The following is a 21,013-nucleotide window of genomic DNA, read 5'->3' on the forward strand; positions in this document are numbered from 1 at the left end:
GTCTGTTGGTGTTTGTTTGCGTGTGTGTGTGTGTCTGTTTATTTGTGCCAGTGTGTAAGGGCACCTCGGAGTCATTTCCCGATAATGCGGGAAGGGAGGAGGGGGGATTTCACACTTGCACAAAAAAAAAACACTTTTCCTACTTAACTATGATGCTGCATAGTGGGACGAATTCACCCCTTAATCTTTTATTAAAAAAAAAAGAAATCATTTGCTAATTTTTTTAGGGGAATTTAAGATGTTAGGAAAAACAAAAAATTGAAATAAAATTTGCAATGGCATTGGCCAAACCATGTTTTGCCAATCATAAAAATATACATTTAGAGAATATAATGAAAAATAAGTTTCTTGATGTTTTTATGAAAGTTTATTTAACTGTAAAAAATATCTTTGAATTATTTTACTGCTTTTGCTTGAATGAAATAAAAGATTGTCAAATGAAAATCATATTAACATGTAAATGTTTTTAGAAAATTCTCCAGGCTTAAATAATTTGAAGTTCATTCTAGACATTATTCCGTATCACATGTTTCCTAAAAATAAAATAAAATTTGACTCAAATTCATTTGTTTAACCCTTTCAAGCCTGAATTTTGAAAAAAATATTTTTTGAGTTAATTATGGGAAAATGATTTTTATAACCATACGAAAATTATAGGCTACTTTTGAAAATTATCATTTTTTTTTTTTTTTTTTCAAATGAATTTGAGTCAAATTTTATTTTATTTTTAGGAAACATGTGATACGGAATAATGTCTAGAATGAACTTCAAATTATTTAAGCCTGGAGAATTTTCTAAAAACATTTACATGTTAATATGATTTTCATTTGACAATCTTTTATTTCATTCAAGCAAAAGCAGTAAAATAATTCAAAGATATTTTTTACAGTTAAATAAACTTTCATAAAAACATCAAGAAACTTATTTTTCATTATATTCTCTAAATGTATATTTTTATGATTGGCAAAACATGGTTTGGCCAATGCCATTGCAAATTTTATTTCAAATTTTTGTTTTTCCTAACATCTTAAATTCCCCTAAAAAAATAGTAGTATAAGTGCACTTTTGTTTGTATTTCGATGCCGGTGTGCTCTTTTATACTAAGCTAGCGTGTTTTCCTATCTTGATAGAACAAGAGAGCACACGGGCATCGATTTAAAAACAGGATATGGGTCATTCCAAGTCAACTGGGTACACTTTTGGACTCAACCTCCACCGATTTGGACCAAACTTAGAGGGAACGTTCATCTATCGATAGTTAACAGAAATCTCAAGTTTGATGCTGATTGGACCATCCCTCTATTTTTAGCACCACCCTCTTTCTTGATGATTTTCTAAAAAAACTCTTTTTTCTTTTTATCATAACATTGTAACTATTTGAGCAAAAAACTTCTGCAGGTTGCATTTTATAAAAAACAAGCCTTACCCGACAAACTTCGTCTTGTCTCCTTTTTTGTATTTTGACGTTTTGAGCTTTTTGTGATCAAAATTTGATTTTACGTAACTTTCTCCATACAATTTTCTGATGCTCCGGAATCGATTCCAGAGTGGCCAAAGTGTCAATTAGTTAGCGTAAGAACCTTCCTTGGACTTATACGAACCCAACGCAACAAAGAGCACCTCGATCCGACGTTCCGTGTTCAACTGATTCGCGTTCGAACAAAACCATCGAAATTTTTTGTATATATATAGAAGAAGATTTTCCAAGGAATTCAGTAAAAATAAAGTTTTAACCCTTAAATGCCCTTTAGTATTATATTTTAATGTTTTAAAAACTAAAATTCAGTTTTTACCATTTTTTTTATTTTTAAATCTTTTAATGTTATCACCATCGTGTTTCCCGGACAATTTTACATAATAATCAATGTAAACCTCATTCTAAAATGAAATATTGTCGAGATACAGCAATTTTACTGAAAAAGTTTGATTTTACGCAGCACTCGGAAGTAGGGGGAGAGGGGGTAATATGCACCCCCTAAGGGAAAACTGTGATTTCTCAACCATTACAGCATTACTGTGAAAGAATTTTGTTCGATGTTCTAAACCAACTATTATTTTTTGTCATCTATGTGAAAAAGTCTTTAAAAACCTCAAAATTGTTCGAAAACATCAAATTTCTAAAAACATTTCTGACTCATTCCAAACAACCATGCGGGGCAATATGCACCGCAACATTGGGGCAAAATGCACTACAACAATGGGGCAAAATGCACCAAAACATGGGGCAAAATGCACCGGGTAAAAGTAGTTTTCACTAGTCACCGCTAGATGACACCGCTGTTTTTACAAAGAAGCTTCACAGCGGTGCATTTTGCCCCGACTACGTTTTTTGTAGAAAATTTACTTAAAAATGCATTTTTTGATGTTTTTGGACTCATCTGTCTATAGAATAACGAAGATTATGGCAAAACCTATCTACCTCAAAACTTACAATATCAATAAATGCTTTTTATTTCGTCCAAAAATCAAAATGAAAGTTCAATGAAAATTAGATGATAACACAACATTTTAATGTTTTGCAAATAACTTAAGCTGATTTTATACTACGAAGTTAAAAAATTTCCAGCATGGTTTAGCAATAATAAGCTTCCAATTTCTATGATTTTTTCCCGAACAATTCTTCCAAATACCGAGAAAAGCAGGGGGTGTATTTTGCCCCGGGGGTGCATATTACCCCCTCTCTCCCTACATGGTGTACTTTTGAACAAAAAGGGATGAATCCTGCATTGTTCGGTTTTTATATCTGAGAAACTTATTTCAGATTTGAATTAATAGGACAGAGTGCTGCGCAAAATCAAACTTTTTTCAGTAAAATCGCTGTTTCTCGCCAATAGTTCATTTTAGTTTGAGGTTTACATTGATTATTATGTAAAATTGTCCGAGGAACACGATGGGATTAAACTATAATAATTAAAATATAAGGAATTGTTCAATACTGGATTTTCAAATTCCTTGTACATTTTTATTTTAAATGCAATTTGTAGAAAGTCTTTTGCTCAAATAGTTACAAAGTTATGATTAAAAAAGTCTTTTAGAAAATCGTCAAAAAAGAGGGCGGAGCCAAAAAATCAGGACCGTACTTTGGATTTCTGTTAACTATCGATAGACATTCCCTCCAAATTTGGTCCAAATCGAAAAAAAAACAATTTTAGGGACCACATAGTAGAAGAAAAACACTTATAACTGTAAAGACAATATTACTTCATGCATTCATTTTTTTAAACGAATAACTGCAACGAAGTCCATGTTTGATTATCTGAAGGCTTCGAAGAAATTTCACTTTGGATAATCAAATAGCGAAAAAAAGATAGTTTTTAATGTCTGATTTTGTTTTTTTTTTCAAATCCAAAACTGCAGCTAAAATTTTGGCTGAAATAGCGGGGATTAAAAATGGAGAAAATGCAGTCGGTTGTCTTAAGGGCTATCAACCATTCCATTTTTTTATTCACGATTCAACTAACCGAAGTTCATAGAAAATGGATGATTCCGGTCCTAAAATTAAGTCGAGATTGTTTATTTCATTACATTCAGCGATCAAGCTATTTTTCTATTTTACTAACTTTCAAAAAGTTTAGAATTAGGTCGCGGCTTTTCTTGCCAAAAAATATCATGTTTGACAGCTCGATGAATCTCAAAATTTCGGTTGTCGGTTTCATCGTGTAGAAAAAACAAAAAAAAAGTGATCTGAAATTATTCTATGACATGCCTTTAATCTTTGTATGTTTTGATAAAAGCTACCAACACTGGCTGATTTCAAATCGTTATACTATTGAGAATTTATTCAGTTTTTTTGGCATTTGGAATTTAGAAGAATTAATTAGTTCGGTTACATCATTTTACTTTGATATCTGATCGCTTATGATTTGCATGTTTTTAAAACATACTCAAAATAGACTGCAATTTGCTCAATTAAACCCTAATCTTCTTGCAATATTTTGTACAGTTAAAGGTTAACAAGTTTAAAAAAAATGTCAAGGTGTCCCAATTAAAAAAAAAAAAACAAAGATAATGAATAAATTTGCTAAAGCAAAAAAAAATAATTATAAAATCCATACGAAAATCAGGTCAGCTACAAATCCGACAAGAGGGTCGAAATTTCGTTCGGTAAGACTAAAATCCGTAATGTTGATAGCCTTAGTTTAAATTAACATAGGGCTTCTGGACACTGTTCTAAGAAATTTTGTAAAATTATGGCAATAGAACTACTGTATTCACAAACAAAGCATTTTGGGATAATTTTCGCTCAAAAATAAAATAATATAGGCATGAATACTGAAAGAAAATCTTTTTATTGTTTGCAACGATGGCCTTAAAAAACTGCATATTGAAAAACTAATGAGATAAATAATGAAGACAATGCAATTCTTGTTGAGTGTTTGTTCTCATTCAAGATTTCTGTAATAAATCAGAGGCCCATGAATATTATTGCTTGATGTTGAATTGATTTGTAAACTTAAATAAATACATTTAATTATATCCTTTTCCAATATGATCTTTTTTTCATAAAAGTTTATGCTTTTACAAGAAATTAAGAGAAGCGTATTAAATTTTCTCCATTCCATTTGGGCCATTATCTACCTACTCACACGAAATTGGAAAAAGTTGCGCCGTTACCTCTTCGAATTGCGAGGAACTTTATGCAAAGGGGTAATTTGGTCCATGATCACTAGGATGACCAGCATTTTATATTTTTACACTGAAATAAAAATACATGCTACTTCTGTGAGATTTTTAGTTTTTTAAGTTTGAAAATTAAGTTCTAAGGTGATGTCACGATTTTTTTCGTTCAAAATTTTTGAGGAAGTAGTCTAAGATGTTACTAAAAGACTCACGAAAAATGCAGGATGGTATGTCTTTCTTTTTTTTGAGAAGTGGTCTAAACGTAAAAAAAATTAAAAACATATAGTGGGAATCGATTTCTCAGACAATTTTACATAAAAGTCTCCATATTGACCATTGTCCTATGGCCAATCTTTATGAAGGATTGGACATAGGACAATGGTCAATATGGAATTTTTTATGTAAAATTGTCTGGAAAATCGATTCCCACCATCGGTTTTTAAAATTTTTTTGACGTTTAGACCGCTTTTTAAAAAAACAGTTTTAGTAAATGATTTTTGTTTTTTTTTTTTTAGGAGAGACATACCATCCAACATTTTTTGTGAGTCTTTTAGTAACATCTTAGGCTATTTGCTTTAAAAATTTGAAAGAAAAAAAAATCGTGACATCACCTTAAATATAACTTTTAAACTTAAAAATCAAAAATGGCGTGGCGTGTATTTTTATTTCAGTGTATTTTTTTTTTCAGAAAGCCCGTCCAATTTATTACAGGTTTGTCCTTGACCAGTTTTTAATACGAAGCAACAGCTTCGAGATATAGTTATTTTTAAATCACAAAATACAAAAATATTTAAATAACTAACGCCCTTCTCAATTTTATTTTAATTCCGAAAAAAAAACATATTTTTCATCGAAAATAAAATAATACAAAAACAATTACGCGTTAACTCGTGATAATTTTAAGAACACTGTTATATTTTCAAAATAACCCTGCGAAGTTAGAAAAAAAGAAATTTTAAATGAAAATTTTTGTTCTAATTGAAAAAATGACCCTTCTGGGTCAATGTAGATTCGAAAAGTACATTAAGTTTCCCATAAAATGACAAGTTCCATATTTTTTCCAGCTGTGTAACGAAAAATTACAGAATTTTTAATTTGTTTCTCGATTAAAAATACATACATTATCACATCGGGTGTCCAATTTTACTTAAAAGTTCCAATGACAGCAAATTTTTAAGTCGTCACCGTTTCAGGCTACAAATTATTGAAAAAAACATCTATTTTCGAATGTCCAAAAATGGTAAGGGTCGTACCGCCCCTCCGCCACGTGCTATGGATTCGTAATCAGAGATAAAAATTACCCCTTAGGACATAGTTTCACGCACATCGAAGAGGAGTCGGGGCAACTGCTGTGTGAGTTGGACGAGAATGACCCATCTTTCAGTTAATTCAAACAAATCATGCTAAAAATATGTCCACAATAATTTATGACCAATTCGTCATCACACAAACCCAATGTCCCCCCATCACTCAAACCCACCTTCTCCAACAACAGCCTCGTGCCATGTGAAGCACCACTTTTCCGGGCTCATTTCTAGCACTCAATTCATTTCATGTGATTGTGTGTGTTTGTTTTTCCTCCCACTCATCGGTCCACATATATTTCTCTCTCTTTCTATTTTCATGATTTCTATTATCATCTCTGCAAACGCAAAACGAAAACGTCGATCTTGAAGGACTGCAGGAGCACCAGCTGGCACCCGATGACATCAGCTGGGTCGTGAGCACACATGGACATTCCGACCATCTGGGGAATAATAACCTGTTCCTAAAGGCCAGACACATCGTAGGAACTAATATATCCCAGCGGAATCGTTACTTTATCCATGATTTCACCAGTGGTAAGTAGAAAGAGATAGCAAGTGGGTGGGAAATTCTGATTTGGACGTGTGCTTACATATGTATGACAAGGGAGGGAGGGCCGCTGGCTACAATTGCAATCTGGGGCACGGCCGAAATTGATACCATCGACGAGAAAACCCAAGCGCCAAGTCAGAAGAGATAGCAATCAGCTCAACTCACGTGCTCAAGGCAGAGGAAGTCATGATTGCACTCAAGATTGGGAATTGAGACGCTAACGCCATTGCGTCGTCGTCGGCGTACTTTAGTGCTTTGAGCTGGGCCTAGAGTTCGGTAGGGTGGATCATTGGGTGGAATAAATTTGATGAAGGACTCTAGGTTGCGAACTTTTTGGTCAACCGTTCTTTGCCAGAAGAGATGATTCTTATTTTGAAGGAAAGGTTTCAGATCTCTGATGCACCTACTTCTATACTATTTTTTGTAATTTTTTACTTTACAATTTTGTAGCATATCGTTAAAGAATTGTATAAAACGTGCATTTTTGGAAAAATAGAAGTTTCGCTTGGGCTGGATTTTCTGCATGATGCACTTTTGAAATGTTAGTCTTGATTCCAAAATTTACATATATTTTATTCGAAAAGATCAGAAAATTGTTTCACTTTAAAACATTCAAAATTGAAACATTAGTATATGAGGTAATTGCATAAGAAAATGGGGCGTGATTATGTGAGGCTTAGAAAACAAAATTTCTTTCACATACATGATTTTGGTATGATTTCATGGTATTTTACCATCTATTACTGGGCAACCAAGAGCACATTATGGTCGCAAGTAATACAAGTAATACCAAAATTTGGTTTTTTCATACCATTTTTAGTGCAGCAGTTGCAGTTAGTGAAATAACGAAAATTATTCATATGCAACAGCCAAATCTACTCACCTGATGATTCCATGTTGTTATTAGTGATATTCTTCACCACACCGAATGCATTTGTCATTGATGAACGGCCTGTGCTTGAAGTTCTTGAAGCTTCTGAAAAATAATAAGATTGAAAAATAAGTATTATTAAAATGAAACTGAACTGAAATTCACCAAAATTCAATAATCTGTCGATTGACTCGTTTTTCAAAGTATTTGGTTAACCCGACTTAGAGATATTTTAACGTTTTTGAAAAAAATATTAGTGGGTATATCACACAAATTTTTAAAATCATCTTTAACATTTTTGGGTTTCAAGTCATTTTAGCGCAAAATTAATTAACTCGTAAATTTTTTTAACAAATTTCCCATAGTTTCAGAGAAAATTGATGCAACCTTTCAATACCAAAATGTGCCATCCTGACTAAGAAAATTTTCCACAATTTCAAGTCATTTCTGTAGGGGGTATATCAAAAATGTTTAAAATCATGTTTGAAATTTCCGGTTTTGAATGAAAGCATTCGCTTTGAGACATCATTTTAGCGCAAAATTAATTATTTTGTCAAAATTGGTCAAAATTTTCCCATAGAGGAATTTGATAAAACACTTAAATACCAAAATAATACCAAAATGTGCCATCCTGACTTAGAAAATTTTCCACAATTTCAAGTCATTTCTGTAGGGGGTATATCAAAAATGTTTAAAATCAAGTTTGAAATTTCCGGTTTTGAATGAAAGCATTCGCTTTGAGACATCATTTTAGCGCAAAATTAATTATTTTGTCAAAATTGGTCAAAATTTTCCCATAGTTGCAGAGGAATTTGATAAAATACTGTAATACCAAAAGAAAACCAAAATGTGGTGTTCGATCATTGACAAATTCTGCAATTTTGCAATATCAAAACAATACCTTAAATTGGTATCATACCACATTTTGCTCTTGCATAATCCTTAAGACAAATTTTAAAGGGTCCAGGAATACCAAAATTTGGTATTGATACCAGAGAAAGGTATTATTACGCATTTCCCTTGTTATTTACCCATGCTCGGGATGTCCCTCAACTCTGGCCAAAATTAAGCGGGAGACAAAAAAAAATTTGTAAAAATTGAAATTATAAGCCATGGTATTGACATTTGAATGAAAAAAGTGATTAAAATGCCTTTTAAGTCTGCCTAGTTATTTTGCATCCATTAGTTTTCAAAATTACAAAGACGAATTTATTTTTTTCGCCGGAAAAAAACGTTTTGCAGTACTGTTCACCAAAATTTTCTAATATTTCAGCATATTTTCGGTCAATCCCATACATGCAAAATATAATTTCAAACGCAGTAAACTGCCCCTGATCACATAAATGTCCCATATGCTATTTCATCAAATTTGAGTATTGACGCAGATTGGTTCAAAATCGTGTGCTCTTTCAAACAAGCAAACAACATCTAGTACTAAAAATCCGGAGGAAATCCACTTTTTTTTCACAAAATCTTAACACGTAACCTTATGTGTGGGACAAACTTCAAATGCGTTTTTCTCAGCATGCTGTTTTACCATATGGGACAGTTTTATGCAAAGATATTGTTTTGCCCTCTGATTTTTTCGACCGAAAATATTTGCAACAGCCTAACTCGGTGGCAAAATTTTCGTCCTTCATTTTTTGTCTCCTAAATCATATCCAAAAATTGTATAAAATAAAAAATACTGGGTTTTATGTAATTTTTTTTCTGATTATTCCTCATCAATACCTACAACTTTGCCGAAGACAACAATTCGATCAGAAAATTCCTTCAAAAGATACATATTTTCGAATATTTTCGTACCAACTTGCATGATAAAAAAATCATCCCTTTTAAAACTAAGAATTTCACAATCTCGACTCGATGCCATAAAAGCTGAACAATAAGTTTTAAAATCCTAACAATTCCATTTGAAAAGAACTTTAACTGAAAATTTGTTTTCTGATCGGGCTCAACATTTTTATGGGGGTTCCCTGGCCAAAATAATCAGACCCTTGTTTTTTTGTTTGACCAGTAGGGTGACCTACGCCGTGTTAGGGTGGTTCGAAAAATGACCATTTTTGTCGATTTTCACAAAACCCATTTAAAAAAAAAAATCTTATCTACGCGGCATTTCATCCATTTTTAGTTGTCTTAGTCTCAAAAAAGGTGATTTAATTGGCTATTTGGGAAAAATAGCAAGAAGTTTAAAAAATCTAGCTTAATATTTGAAAAAGTCGTATGAAAACATAAAATGACGTTTTGCCGTATCTTGATCAATGAGCCTATGTCTGAAAGTTTCTCAGAAAATTTCTCATAACATAGTAAAAAATTGACGGTGTCGAACCGTACGAAATTTTCGACGCACCACGCGCAAAATCAAGAAAATTACGAAAATGAGAAAAAATCAACTTTATTCATTAACACTGTGATAACTTTCAAATGACTTATAAATGTTTGGGTATCAAATATTGCTTCTTGCAATTTCAAAAATTTTGATACCCCAACATGTATAGGTCATCGCTGAAATTTTAAAGTTATTGCAATTTTAGTGAAAAAAGTTGATTTTTTCTTGTTTTCGTCATTTTCCTGTTTTTTCGCGTGGCGCTTCGAAAAACTCAGTTTTTATTTTCAAATAATCATGTCTCTCAAATGTACGGTTCGACATCGCCAATTTTTATTTCATTTTATGTGATATTTCCCAAGGAATCCGATAAAAATATTTTCAGACAAAGGCTCTTTGATCCAGGCACGGTCAAACCGCCATTTTAAGTTTTCATACGACTTTTTGAAACTTCTTACTATTTTTCCCAAATAGCCAAACACCTTTCTTTTGCGTCTAAGACAGCTAAAAGCGGATGAAATGACGCGGAGATATGATTTTTAGAAAAAAGTGGTTTTTGAGAAATATGATAAAAATTGCAATTTTTTGAACCACCCTAGAACGATGTTGGTCATCCTAAAAACCCCCAGAAAAATGTTAGCCCGATCGAAAAACTTTTTTTTTCGGTTTAGGCTCATTTCAGATAGAATTGCTGTATAATATAAAAAAAAACCTTCAAAATTTCCCGAATTTTGATCAAATCGGAGAAACTATCTCAAGAATTCCTGTTTTTCACTTTCTATGTTTGGTTCATTCTGAAATTCTAGAGTTTTTTTTTATTATTTTTGATTAGTTCATATAAACATAAGAAACACAATTTAAAAAATCTTAAATTCATCGTTGGAAAACATGCAATTTTTTTCAGTTTATGCATATTGAAACGGGTAACGTTAAATATATGTTCTACAAATATTCAAATTCAACCGTGAAGCTTCGTTTTGAAAATCACAAAAGAAGTTGGGTAATTCTCCGCCAACTCACACAGCAGTTGCCCCGACCCCTCTTCGATTTGCGTGAAACTTTGTCCTAAGGGGTAACTTTTGTCCCTGATCACGAATCCGAGGTCCATTTTTTGATATCTCGTGACGGAGGGGCGGTACGACCCCTTCCATTTTTGAACATGCGAAAAAAGAGGTGTTTTTCAATAATTTGTAGCCTGAAACGGTGATGAGATAGAAATTTAGTGTCAAAGGAACTTTTATGTAAAATTAGACGCCCGATTTAATGGCGTACTCAGCATTCCCAAAAAAACGTATTTTTCATCGAAAAAAACACTAAAAAAGTTTTAAAAATTCTCCCATTTTCCGTTACGCGACTGTAAAAAATTTGGAACATGTCATTTTATGGGAAATTTAATGTTCTTTTTGAATCTACATTGACCCAGAAGGGTCATTTTTTCAATTAGAACAAAATTTTTCATTTTAAAAATTTCGTGTTTTTTCTAACTTTGCAGGGTTATTTTTTAAAGTGTATTAATATTCAACAAAGTTGTAGAGAAGACAATTACAAAAATTTTGATATATAGACATAAGGGGTTTGCTTATAAACATCACGAGTTATCGCGATTTTACGAAAAAAAAGTTTTGAAAAAGTTACTTTTTGCGTTTCTCTTTGTTTCGTCGTCTGTGTCTGTCGCGGGTGACCATGAACGGCCATGATCGATGACGACCAACTTTTTCAAAAAATTTTTTTCGTAAAATCGCGACAGCTCGTGATGTTTATAAGCAACCCACTTATGTTTATACATAAATTTTTTTGTAATTGTCTGTTCTAAACTTTTGTAGAATATTGTTACACTCTAAAAAATAACCCTGCAAAGTTAGAAAAACATTAAATTTTAAAATGATAATTTTTGCTCTAAATGAAAAAAATGATTCTTCTGGGTCAATGTAGATTCGGGAAGTACATTAAATTTCCCATAAAATGACATGTTAAAATTTTTTTTAAAGTCGAATAACGGAAAATGGGAGAATTTTTAAAACTTTTTTAGTGTTTTTTCGATGAAATATACGTTTTTTTCGGAATTCTGAGTACGCCATCAAATCGGGCGTCTAATTTTACATAAAAGTCCCTTTGACACCAAATTTCTATCTCATCACCGTTTCAGGCTGCAAATTGAGCATGAGCATGAGCATGAGAGACCACCCATGGTTGCCCCTCCGTTGCTGAACAGAACCGTAATATCCTTTCAGCACTGATCATAGGCTTCGACGATCTAGTGGTGTTTCCCTTATCAACAGCATGTATGAATGCGCTGAAAAGATAAAACACCATGATTGCTAAAACTAGATCAGTTGCGAATAGGCAACAGTCATTGGCCACCAACGGCGCCCGCCATGTCAGTTTGTAGATCTTGATTTTAAGGGACGGGAATGTTAGTTGGCGCCTCATCACCGTTTCAGGCTGCAAATTATTGAAAAACACCTCTTTTTTCGCATGTTCAAAAATGGAAGGGGCCGTACCACCCCTCTGTCACGAGAAATCGAAAAACGGACCTCGGAATCGTGATCAGGGACAAAAGTTACCATTTAGGACAAAGTTTCACGCAAATCGAAGAGGGGTCGGGGCAACTTTTCCCGATTTCGTGTGAGTTGGTAGCGAATTACCCAGTTTATTTTTGAAATAATCATTTTTTACTCGCATCTTTTTAAAAATCTGCTCCACCCTATCGCCCAAAGATGGCGCCAAATGAAAACCATCCCCACCGACACAAACAAACCATTTCCGGCGATGGCAGGCCATTTGCACATGAATGAAGCAATGTAGAAAGCCCTGGGATCGGTTTCCTTCGAAGTGTGGAAAACCCCACCGTCATTGAACTTCCTCACGCCAAAGATGATGAGCCGAGTTGAAATTAATGCTACGATGTTTGAACTCGAGGCTTGGAGCTGAGGATGTGCTATCATGTTTCTGGAAATTGCTCTTGCAATTCCCGAACCGAATCAGGCCGTTAACTGCTGACGCCCAATCAGGGCCAGAGATTGGAGATTATTACCATATCTGTGTGTTTGTGCGGGTGATGGATGGCGCCACGATCGACTTCGATTAGGCGTCATTGGCTGTGACGGAATTGGAATCGGAGCCATGATGATGATTCGACGACATGAGTCACAAATTTGGTGTTGGATGTGCGAAAGTAAATGGTTTATGTGTTCTACTTGATGAGGTGAGATGAAATCAGATAAAATGTTTCATGGCAGTTCTTAACGCTAGATATGAGATTGGATAGTATATAAGAAGTGAAACAAAAGTAAGACATAAAACATTCAAGCTATGATCAATCTTTTAACTGTTCTAAATCTGTATGGTGGTTGTTATGCGGATTTTCAAATAATCTCATCTAGTTCTTTTTTAACTTTTCCTGTTTTTTAATTTCAAATTCAGCACTAATTAGAACCCTCTTCGGGCGCCCACAGCCAGTGACAGCTAACAACTGCCCAAAAAATTAGAAATTACTGCCATCCGCAATGAAACCCGCCCTCCAGTGGACGCCGTGGTATTGTCCAAGCTCGCTACATGACCGCGCTCTAATGATTCTGGGAACGGACAAAAAAAATGCAATAAAAATTTAGGCAACATGCGAGAGTTGGTCAAACTTTTCCCGTTCCCGAAATTTAAATGAAGCTAAAACAAATTAGCCCAAAATGGACAGCAAAAAATATCCCCCAAATCCCGGGACTGGCCTGATGACAGCGACAGCTCATATTCGTTGGTCCTTTTGAATTGACACTGTTGGGACACCGTGGTCCGTGGCGTCCTGTGGGTTGTCCCAACGTAACAAAAAATAAAAGGAACCTCCTAAATAGCTGAAAAGTTTTTCGGCCAATTATCCTAGTCGTCGCTCGCGCGTACTTGCGCTCCTTTTTGTTCATATTTTGTCCACCCACGCCACCTCAACGATCCTGGGGGACCCATTGTGGTGTGGTCGCTTCTGGCCGGGGCCTTTTTTATGGATAAGCTGCTGGCTGGTGGGACGGCCACAGCGCGCGCGCTTGCACTTGTTTCTCAGAAAACTTGGACACTCAACAGCGAACCGCACTTTGTATTGGCTTTGTGGTTCGGAGGGGGGGTGCTTTTTTAGAGGCGAACAGTGGTTCCCTGGTGTTTCGGAAAAAAGTGGGACAAGGACCAGTTGGACATTTCATGTGAGTTGGCATTGGTATTACTTTTGATAGGGGTCATTCTCTGCAAACTCACACGAAATCTGAAAAGTTGTAATAACCCCTCTTCGATTTGCGTGAAACTTTATCTTAAGGGATAGTTTTAGTCCTTTTCGTATTTTAGTCCCTGACTCCCTTTTTCGATATCTAGGAACGGAGGTGTGGTACGACCCCTATCAGTTTTTAACATTTTAAATTTTTTTAAAATTTTTGCACCCTAAAATGGTGATGATTAGGAAATGTGGTGTTAAAAGGACTTTTATGTAACAATGGACGCTCAATTTAAATGAGGACCTACATAAAAATTCGGAAAAAAAATCATTTTCAGCGGTTTGTATTTTTATTGATATGGTAAATTCAATGTTCATTTCAAACTCTGCAATAACGTCATGTATCGAATTTCCGGGTGCTTCGAAACCCTGACACCTCATTTTGTTTTACTAATTATTTGGATGTAAGTTTTACATCAACTTTCATTTCAAATTCATTTGGAGGCTGTAACCAATGCCAAAACAATCAAATTCAACTCAATTATGTTTACCAAGTTTACCAAAAATGTGAAACATTTCACTGAAACATTTCATAAGCGCCCTAAGCGACGGGAAAACAATGCAGATATAAATGGTTTTGATTCCCTAAAATCCTAGCTAACTGTTAAACAAGACATCGATTGTGTTGATGTTGTCAGCTTGATTGAGACCTAAAATATAAAAAAAATATTCCAAATTTATGCGATTCATAAGCAACAACGAGTGTTTGGAATTAAAAAAAAAGTGTCCGGATCTCGAATCAGCTATTTGTACTGAGATTTTTGGTACACAAATTAAAGTATTTTGAACACTAATCGATATAACTTTGCTGTGGCTGCTATGTACCCTTACATGAGAAAATAACTCTTCTGGATTACTTATCCAGCTAATTTTCAATTTTTCTAAAATTGCATTTCATTGTATAGTTTTATATGTTATAGTCTGATTAACATTACTTTTCATGCTTGATTTATTTTATTCTTTCAAAATAAGCTATTCTTTTTGCTTTTTCATGAGCTTAAAAAGCAATTCTTTGATTTCAATGTCTTCTTCAATTTTTGATTATTTTGGGAAGTTTTTTCCATTCTTTCAAATATAAAATGTAATGAGAAACCTTCTCTAAGGCTGGATTTTCATGGATCATGCAACGACATCGTAAGCACGAGCATCGAAATTTTTACGATGCTCTTGGATGGCGTTATGACTTAGCTATGACTCAAACCTAAATAACGAGCAGACCGCCATTTTTCCCGCAAGCGTTTCAAGAAGGAACGGTAGAAAATGGGAGAGAAACGCTTGGGGAAACGTCAACACAAAGCAACACGTGCACGGAAAAACCAAAGACAAATGCAGGGGAACTTTTAATTTAAAACCATTCAAAATTTATTTCCGGATAGAACAAAATAATATTAATATTAATAATGTTTGGCAGCATTTAGTAGAACACGACAAAATAGACCAAAATAAGACCGGCGAGAACGGGAAGTATCTAATTATAGAACAAAAAATCAAAGCATGCTATTTGAAGGGACTGAAAAATAATTGATAGATGGAACCATATTGATATTGAGAAAATTGACAGCCAGAGAGTCAACTGTACAAACATGGGGTGAATTGAAATTAAGAAATTTAGAAATTCTGAAATTCAGAAATTCAGAAATTCAGAAATTAAGAAATTGAGAAATTCAGAAATTCAGAAATTAAGAAATTCAGAAATTAAAAAAATTCAGAAATTCAGAAATTCAGAAATTCCGAAATTCAGAAATTCCGAAATTCCGAAATTCAGAAATTCTGAAATTCTGAAATTCTGAAATTCCGAAATTCAGAAATTCTAAAATTCTGAAATTCTGAAATTGTGAAATTCTGAAAGTCTGAAATTCTGAAATTCTGAAATTCTGAAATTCTGAAATTCTGAAATTCTGAAAATTTGAAATTCTGAAATTCTGAAATTCTGAAATTCTGAAATTCTGAAATTCTGAAATTCTGAAATTCTGAAATTCTGAAATTCTGAAATTCTGAAATTTTGAAATTCTGAAATTCTGAAATTCTGAAATTCTGAAATTCTGAAATTCTGAAATTCTGAAATTCTGAAATTCTGAAATTCTGAAATTCTGAAATTCTGAAATTCTGAAATTCTGAAATTCTGAAATTCTGAAATTCTGAAATTCTGAAATTCTGAAATTCTGAAATTCTGAAATTCTGAAATTCTGAAATTCTGAAATTCTGAAATTCTGAAATTCTGAAATTCTGAAATTCTGAAATTCTGAAATTCTGAAATTCTGAAATTCTGAAATTCTGAAATTCTGAAATTCTGAAATTCTGAAATTCTGAAATTCTGAAATTCTGAAATTCTGAACTTCTGAAATTCTGTAATTCTGAAATTCTGAAATTCTGAATTTCTGAAATCCTAAAATTCTGAAATCCTGAAATTTTGAAATTATGAAATTAAGTAATTCTGAAATTAAGAAATTTAGAAATTAAGAAATTCTGAAAGTTTTTTCTTAATTTCTTAATTTCCTAATTTCTTAATTTCTTAATTTCTTAATTTCTTAATTTCTTAATTTCTTAATTTCTTAATTTCTTAATTTCTTAATTTCTTAATTTCTTAATTTCTTAATTTCTTAATTTCTTAATTTCTTAATTTCTTAATTTCTTAATTTCTTAATTTCTTAATTTCTTAATTTCTTAATTTCTTAATTTCTTAATTTCTTAATTTCTTAATTTCTTAATTTCTTAATTTCTTAATTTCTTAATTTCTTAATTTCTTAATTTCTTAATTTCGGGGGGTTCCACCCGAATGCACCTGCCCTGGCTTCGGGCCTGTCCAAAATATGTCAACTACCACTTCGGTTTTTTAAGAATTTGACGGTTTTAGCTACAACTCCGGGTCTACGAAAATCAACTGATTCCAATAACTCCAATCACGACTACACATTCCTGCTTTCATAAATAACATCAATTCCATTCGATTACTTGCTTTTCTTCTGAATTTCTCCCACCTTCTAACCTTCAGCCAGAACTATGATGCAATTATTAAATATTTATTCCATAAAAATAAATATGAAAAAAAATCTAATTTTTTCCATGTTTTCTTTCCGTGCATGGTAAACCGTACACAATTTGATCTAGCGTACTGTTTAAAAATGTTCTATGTTTATGGGAAACACTCGTATCATTGGTGGCAATCAACATTTTCCTTGAATTACATACATTGCATGCTGTGAAATAAAATCAAAATTCTTTCTTGTTATTTGAAAACGTAAAAACCCACTTTAAAATAATTTGAGGTAGCCTATCGCCTCTTTTCAAAACTTTGTCGACATCAACATCAGCCGATTCCATTGTTGCCATTTTGGCATCGGAAAAATCTCATGTGTTTGCCACAAAACGCTTGAAACGCTTGCCTGCTTGAAATATTCACGGAAATATTTCACAGCGTTATTTGGTTTGTGTCCATGGTGTCGCGGCAGCAATATGGCTGACAGGACAGGCATCGAACTACGATGCACTGACATTTTAGCAAAGCATGGTAGTGACTATGCTTTCGATGTCGGTCATCTTACGATGCTCGTGCATCGAAAATCAAAAGTCGGAAAATCACATTTTCGGGGCTTTCCGGCAATTAGTATTTGTTTTTATTGTTCGTACTGCCATGAACAATCAATCTAAACTATTTTACCACTTAACTTGGTCGAAAAATATGAGTTTTCGACCAAATTTGACCACGAGCATCGAAAGCCGCTTTCGATGTCGGTCATCGAACAATCCATGAAAATCCACCCTAAGATACACTCATAGTTTTAAATAGTTTAGTAGAAGTGACAAGCATGTTTCGATGAAAAGTCTTGTTAGTTTAATACATTCTAAAAATCGACATTTTGGATGAAAATAGACCCGACTTGTTAAGCTGCCAAACATATGGGAATTTCCCTAATACAGTGTCCACAAAAAAAATATATGTAAGCGTTGATATTTTTCCTCATTGAACATTAAAAATAGGAACAGAAACTATTTCAAAGAAAAGAAAGTTTTCACGAAAAAATTACAAAAACTAGCTTTTTTTTTCAATACCGGCTGGTATTATAATTTTTCTTTGCTTCATACAGGCTATGTCTTACGAAGGGATATTCTGATCAGTTTGCTATCTTCGGCATTTTTTTGATTATAATAAGTTCAGGTACACTTTTGAAAAATGTTATGGTTTGCTCTTTTAATTAAAATTTAAAAAAAATCCAGAAATATTAATTCAGCTTTCTAAAATTATTTTTCTTGATTCTTAAACTTCAAAATTATCTTAACATAAAAAATCGATATCAATACCTAGTTTTTGAACATTGCGAGCTGAAAAATAAGGGCTCAATCACACTGATGAAAACTCTTTTTTACAAAATTTAAACTCAAAGAGGTTGTATAACAGCAACCAGCAGTTTAATCACCAAGGTAAAACAATTGAAATCGTTGAAAGTTTTCCTGAAGTTTTTTTCCTAAGTTCAAAAAGTTTAATAAAATCTGGAAATCGCAAGAAAATGACTTTTTTTTGAAATTGTTGCGCTAAAAAAAAAGTGTAAAGTTGAATTGAAAATTATATATGTTTTCAACACTTATTTGAAAAAATATACTTTTTTGTAAAATTAGACGCCCGATTTGCTTGCGTACTCAAAATTCCGAAAAAAACGCATTTTTCATAAAAAAAAAGTAAAAATAAAGTTTTAAAATCGCTGCCATTTCCCGTTACTCAACTGTAAAAAATCGTGAGACATGTCATTTTATGGGAAATTTATTTTACTTGTCGAATCTGAAATTACCCAGAACGGTCATTTTTTCATTTAGAACAAAAATTTTCATTTTAAAATTACGTGTTTTTTCTCAGTTTGCAGGGTTTTTTCTAAGTTTGCAGACAAAAACAAAAATTTTGATGTATAGACATCAAGGATTTGCATGTATTCTTTACGGGTTATCAGAATTTTACAAAAAAGTTTTTTGAACAATCGTCCAAGGGGTCATTCTTGGGCAAAATTAGCTGAACATTCCGAAAAAAATACTTTCAAAAGCACACGATTGCGTTTTTGGGGTTAAAATTCGAAAAACTGGTCACAAATGGTCAAAATCATAACTTTTTCAAAAACTTTTATGTGAAATTCTGATAACTCGTGAAGAATACACGCAAACCCTTTATGTATACATCTGCTCTACAACTTTGTAGAACATTGTTACACTCTATATACATACATTAGGGTGGGTACGGATTTTGAAAAGTTCTCAGATCAAGTTCTGGTGTGGTTCCCCTTGTAGGGCATACCCATAGGGACTCTCACGCTGAATTTCAGCTCATTTGGTTGAAAACTGGCTTGTCTCAAGCGGGTTCAAGTTTACATGGAAATTACTATGGGAAATTTTGAATTTTCGTTCATTCGCTCCTACAGGCCTGGGGAAAACATGTAGAAACTTCTAGGATGGCCAGAAATGAGTGGAATCGTGTGGAGAACAACTTTCCCTAAGGAACCAGGTCGATTCGTTCAACCCCCATCGAGCTCAACGGCAATACATCCGGGGTTTTTGGGAATCACCCGTTTTCCCCAGCAGAGCATCAAATTTTCCTTAGCATGCTATGAATGCTTGATGAACACCGCGACGCCACATGTCAAACAGCTACCACGTGATTGTAAAATTTTCACCATAACAATTTTTTTTCTTATTTGGAGGTTAAGAATACAGCTAAATAGTAGCAGGATCACCATAAATGATAATTCTATAGTTCAAAAAGTAATAAAAAGTTATTTTTTATAGGCGATGCTAGTCCACGTGGTAGCTGTTTGATATGTGGCGTCGCGTTGTTCATCAAGCATTCATAGCATGCTAAGGAAAATTTGATGCTCTGCTGGGGAAAACGGGTGATTCCGAAAGCTCCGGATGTATTGCCGTTGAGCTCGATGGGGGTTGAACGAATCGATCTGGTTCCTTAGGGAAAGTTGTTCTCCACACGATTCCGCTCATTTCTGGCCATCCTAGAAGTCTCTACATGTTTTCCCTAGGCCTGTAGGAGCGAATGAACGAAAATTCAAAATTTCCCATAGTAATTTCCATGTAAACTTGAACCCGCTTGAGACAAGCCAGTTTTCAACCAAATGAGCTGAAATTTGATGTGAGAGTCCCTATGGGTATGCCCTACAAGGGGAACCACACCAGAATTTGATCTGAGAACTTTTTAAAATCCGTACCCACCCTAATGTACATACATACATATATGTTAAAATTAAGCAATCAGCCTTTTTTACGAAAAACGCTAGTTTTTTACTCCATTTTTTGACTTTTAGCTTGCGTATCTCAGTAATGAACAAACTTAGAGTTTTGAAATTTTGGATTTTTCTTAGTTAGAATGTTTACTTTCGAGAAAAAAATACCAAAAAATATTTGGAGAAGGTCACTTTTTTGAAACTTGGCCACCCAATGTACCATAGTGCAATGCACAGCTAAAAAAGTAGTAATCCAGCTGCGTGTAAAAGACCTGGGTGTAAAATAAATAAAACTAACGGTAAATGCGCCAAAAATGCTTCAGAATCCCTGCCGCGGCCACAAATTGAGTGGCACTGCAAGTGGCCAGCAGCTTCATTGTAGGCCATTCCTTTCTGTTGCCACCGCTGCTTTTCCTGTGGACATCCAGGACAATCCACTTTCCTGCCTGGTCAAGCGAACATTCATTGCTTTGCCGGATGATACTGACTGGTGGTGGCTTTCAGGCCAGCCAAGCGAACAGCGAACCTGATGCAAAACTAAAAGAGGAAACCTGGATAATGAAAATCACGAGCAAAATTAAAATTATCGATTTTCGTCAACACTGTTTCGCGGTCGCATGGCCTGGGGAGGTGGATCGCGATTTGCACTTTTTTTTCCACTCGTTTTGTGTGGTAAAACTTCTTCGTAGCTTTTCGGTTTAGTTCGAAAGGCGCAAACCTGCGAAAAAGTTCCCACGATTCTTTTCGGTGGATTAGCCCACCTTTTTGCAAGTTTTTCAGTTTTAAGCCCAAACGTGGACCATTATCCCTCGACCCGACGACGACGACGACGACGACGTGCTCCTCCGGCAGCAAAGTATAAAAATGAGTGGCCCGGG

At 34.0% G+C, this 21,013-nt stretch overlaps 1 protein-coding gene across 1 annotated transcript in view; it reads left to right on the top strand.

The window, feature by feature from the left end:
* The window catches only part of LOC120417373 (metallo-beta-lactamase domain-containing protein 1), a 285,379-nt gene that overhangs the window by 107,135 nt on the left and 157,231 nt on the right, over window positions 1-21,013 (top strand). The window contains exon 3 of the mRNA XM_039579389.2: window positions 6,297-6,461. Coding sequence (XP_039435323.1) covers window positions 6,297-6,461 — 165 coding nt within the window. The remainder of the gene's footprint in view (window positions 1-6,296; window positions 6,462-21,013) is intronic.

Source organism: Culex pipiens, chromosome 2, assembly GCF_016801865.2.
Source record: "Culex pipiens pallens isolate TS chromosome 2, TS_CPP_V2, whole genome shotgun sequence".
Taxonomy (NCBI): domain Eukaryota; kingdom Metazoa; phylum Arthropoda; class Insecta; order Diptera; family Culicidae; genus Culex; species Culex pipiens.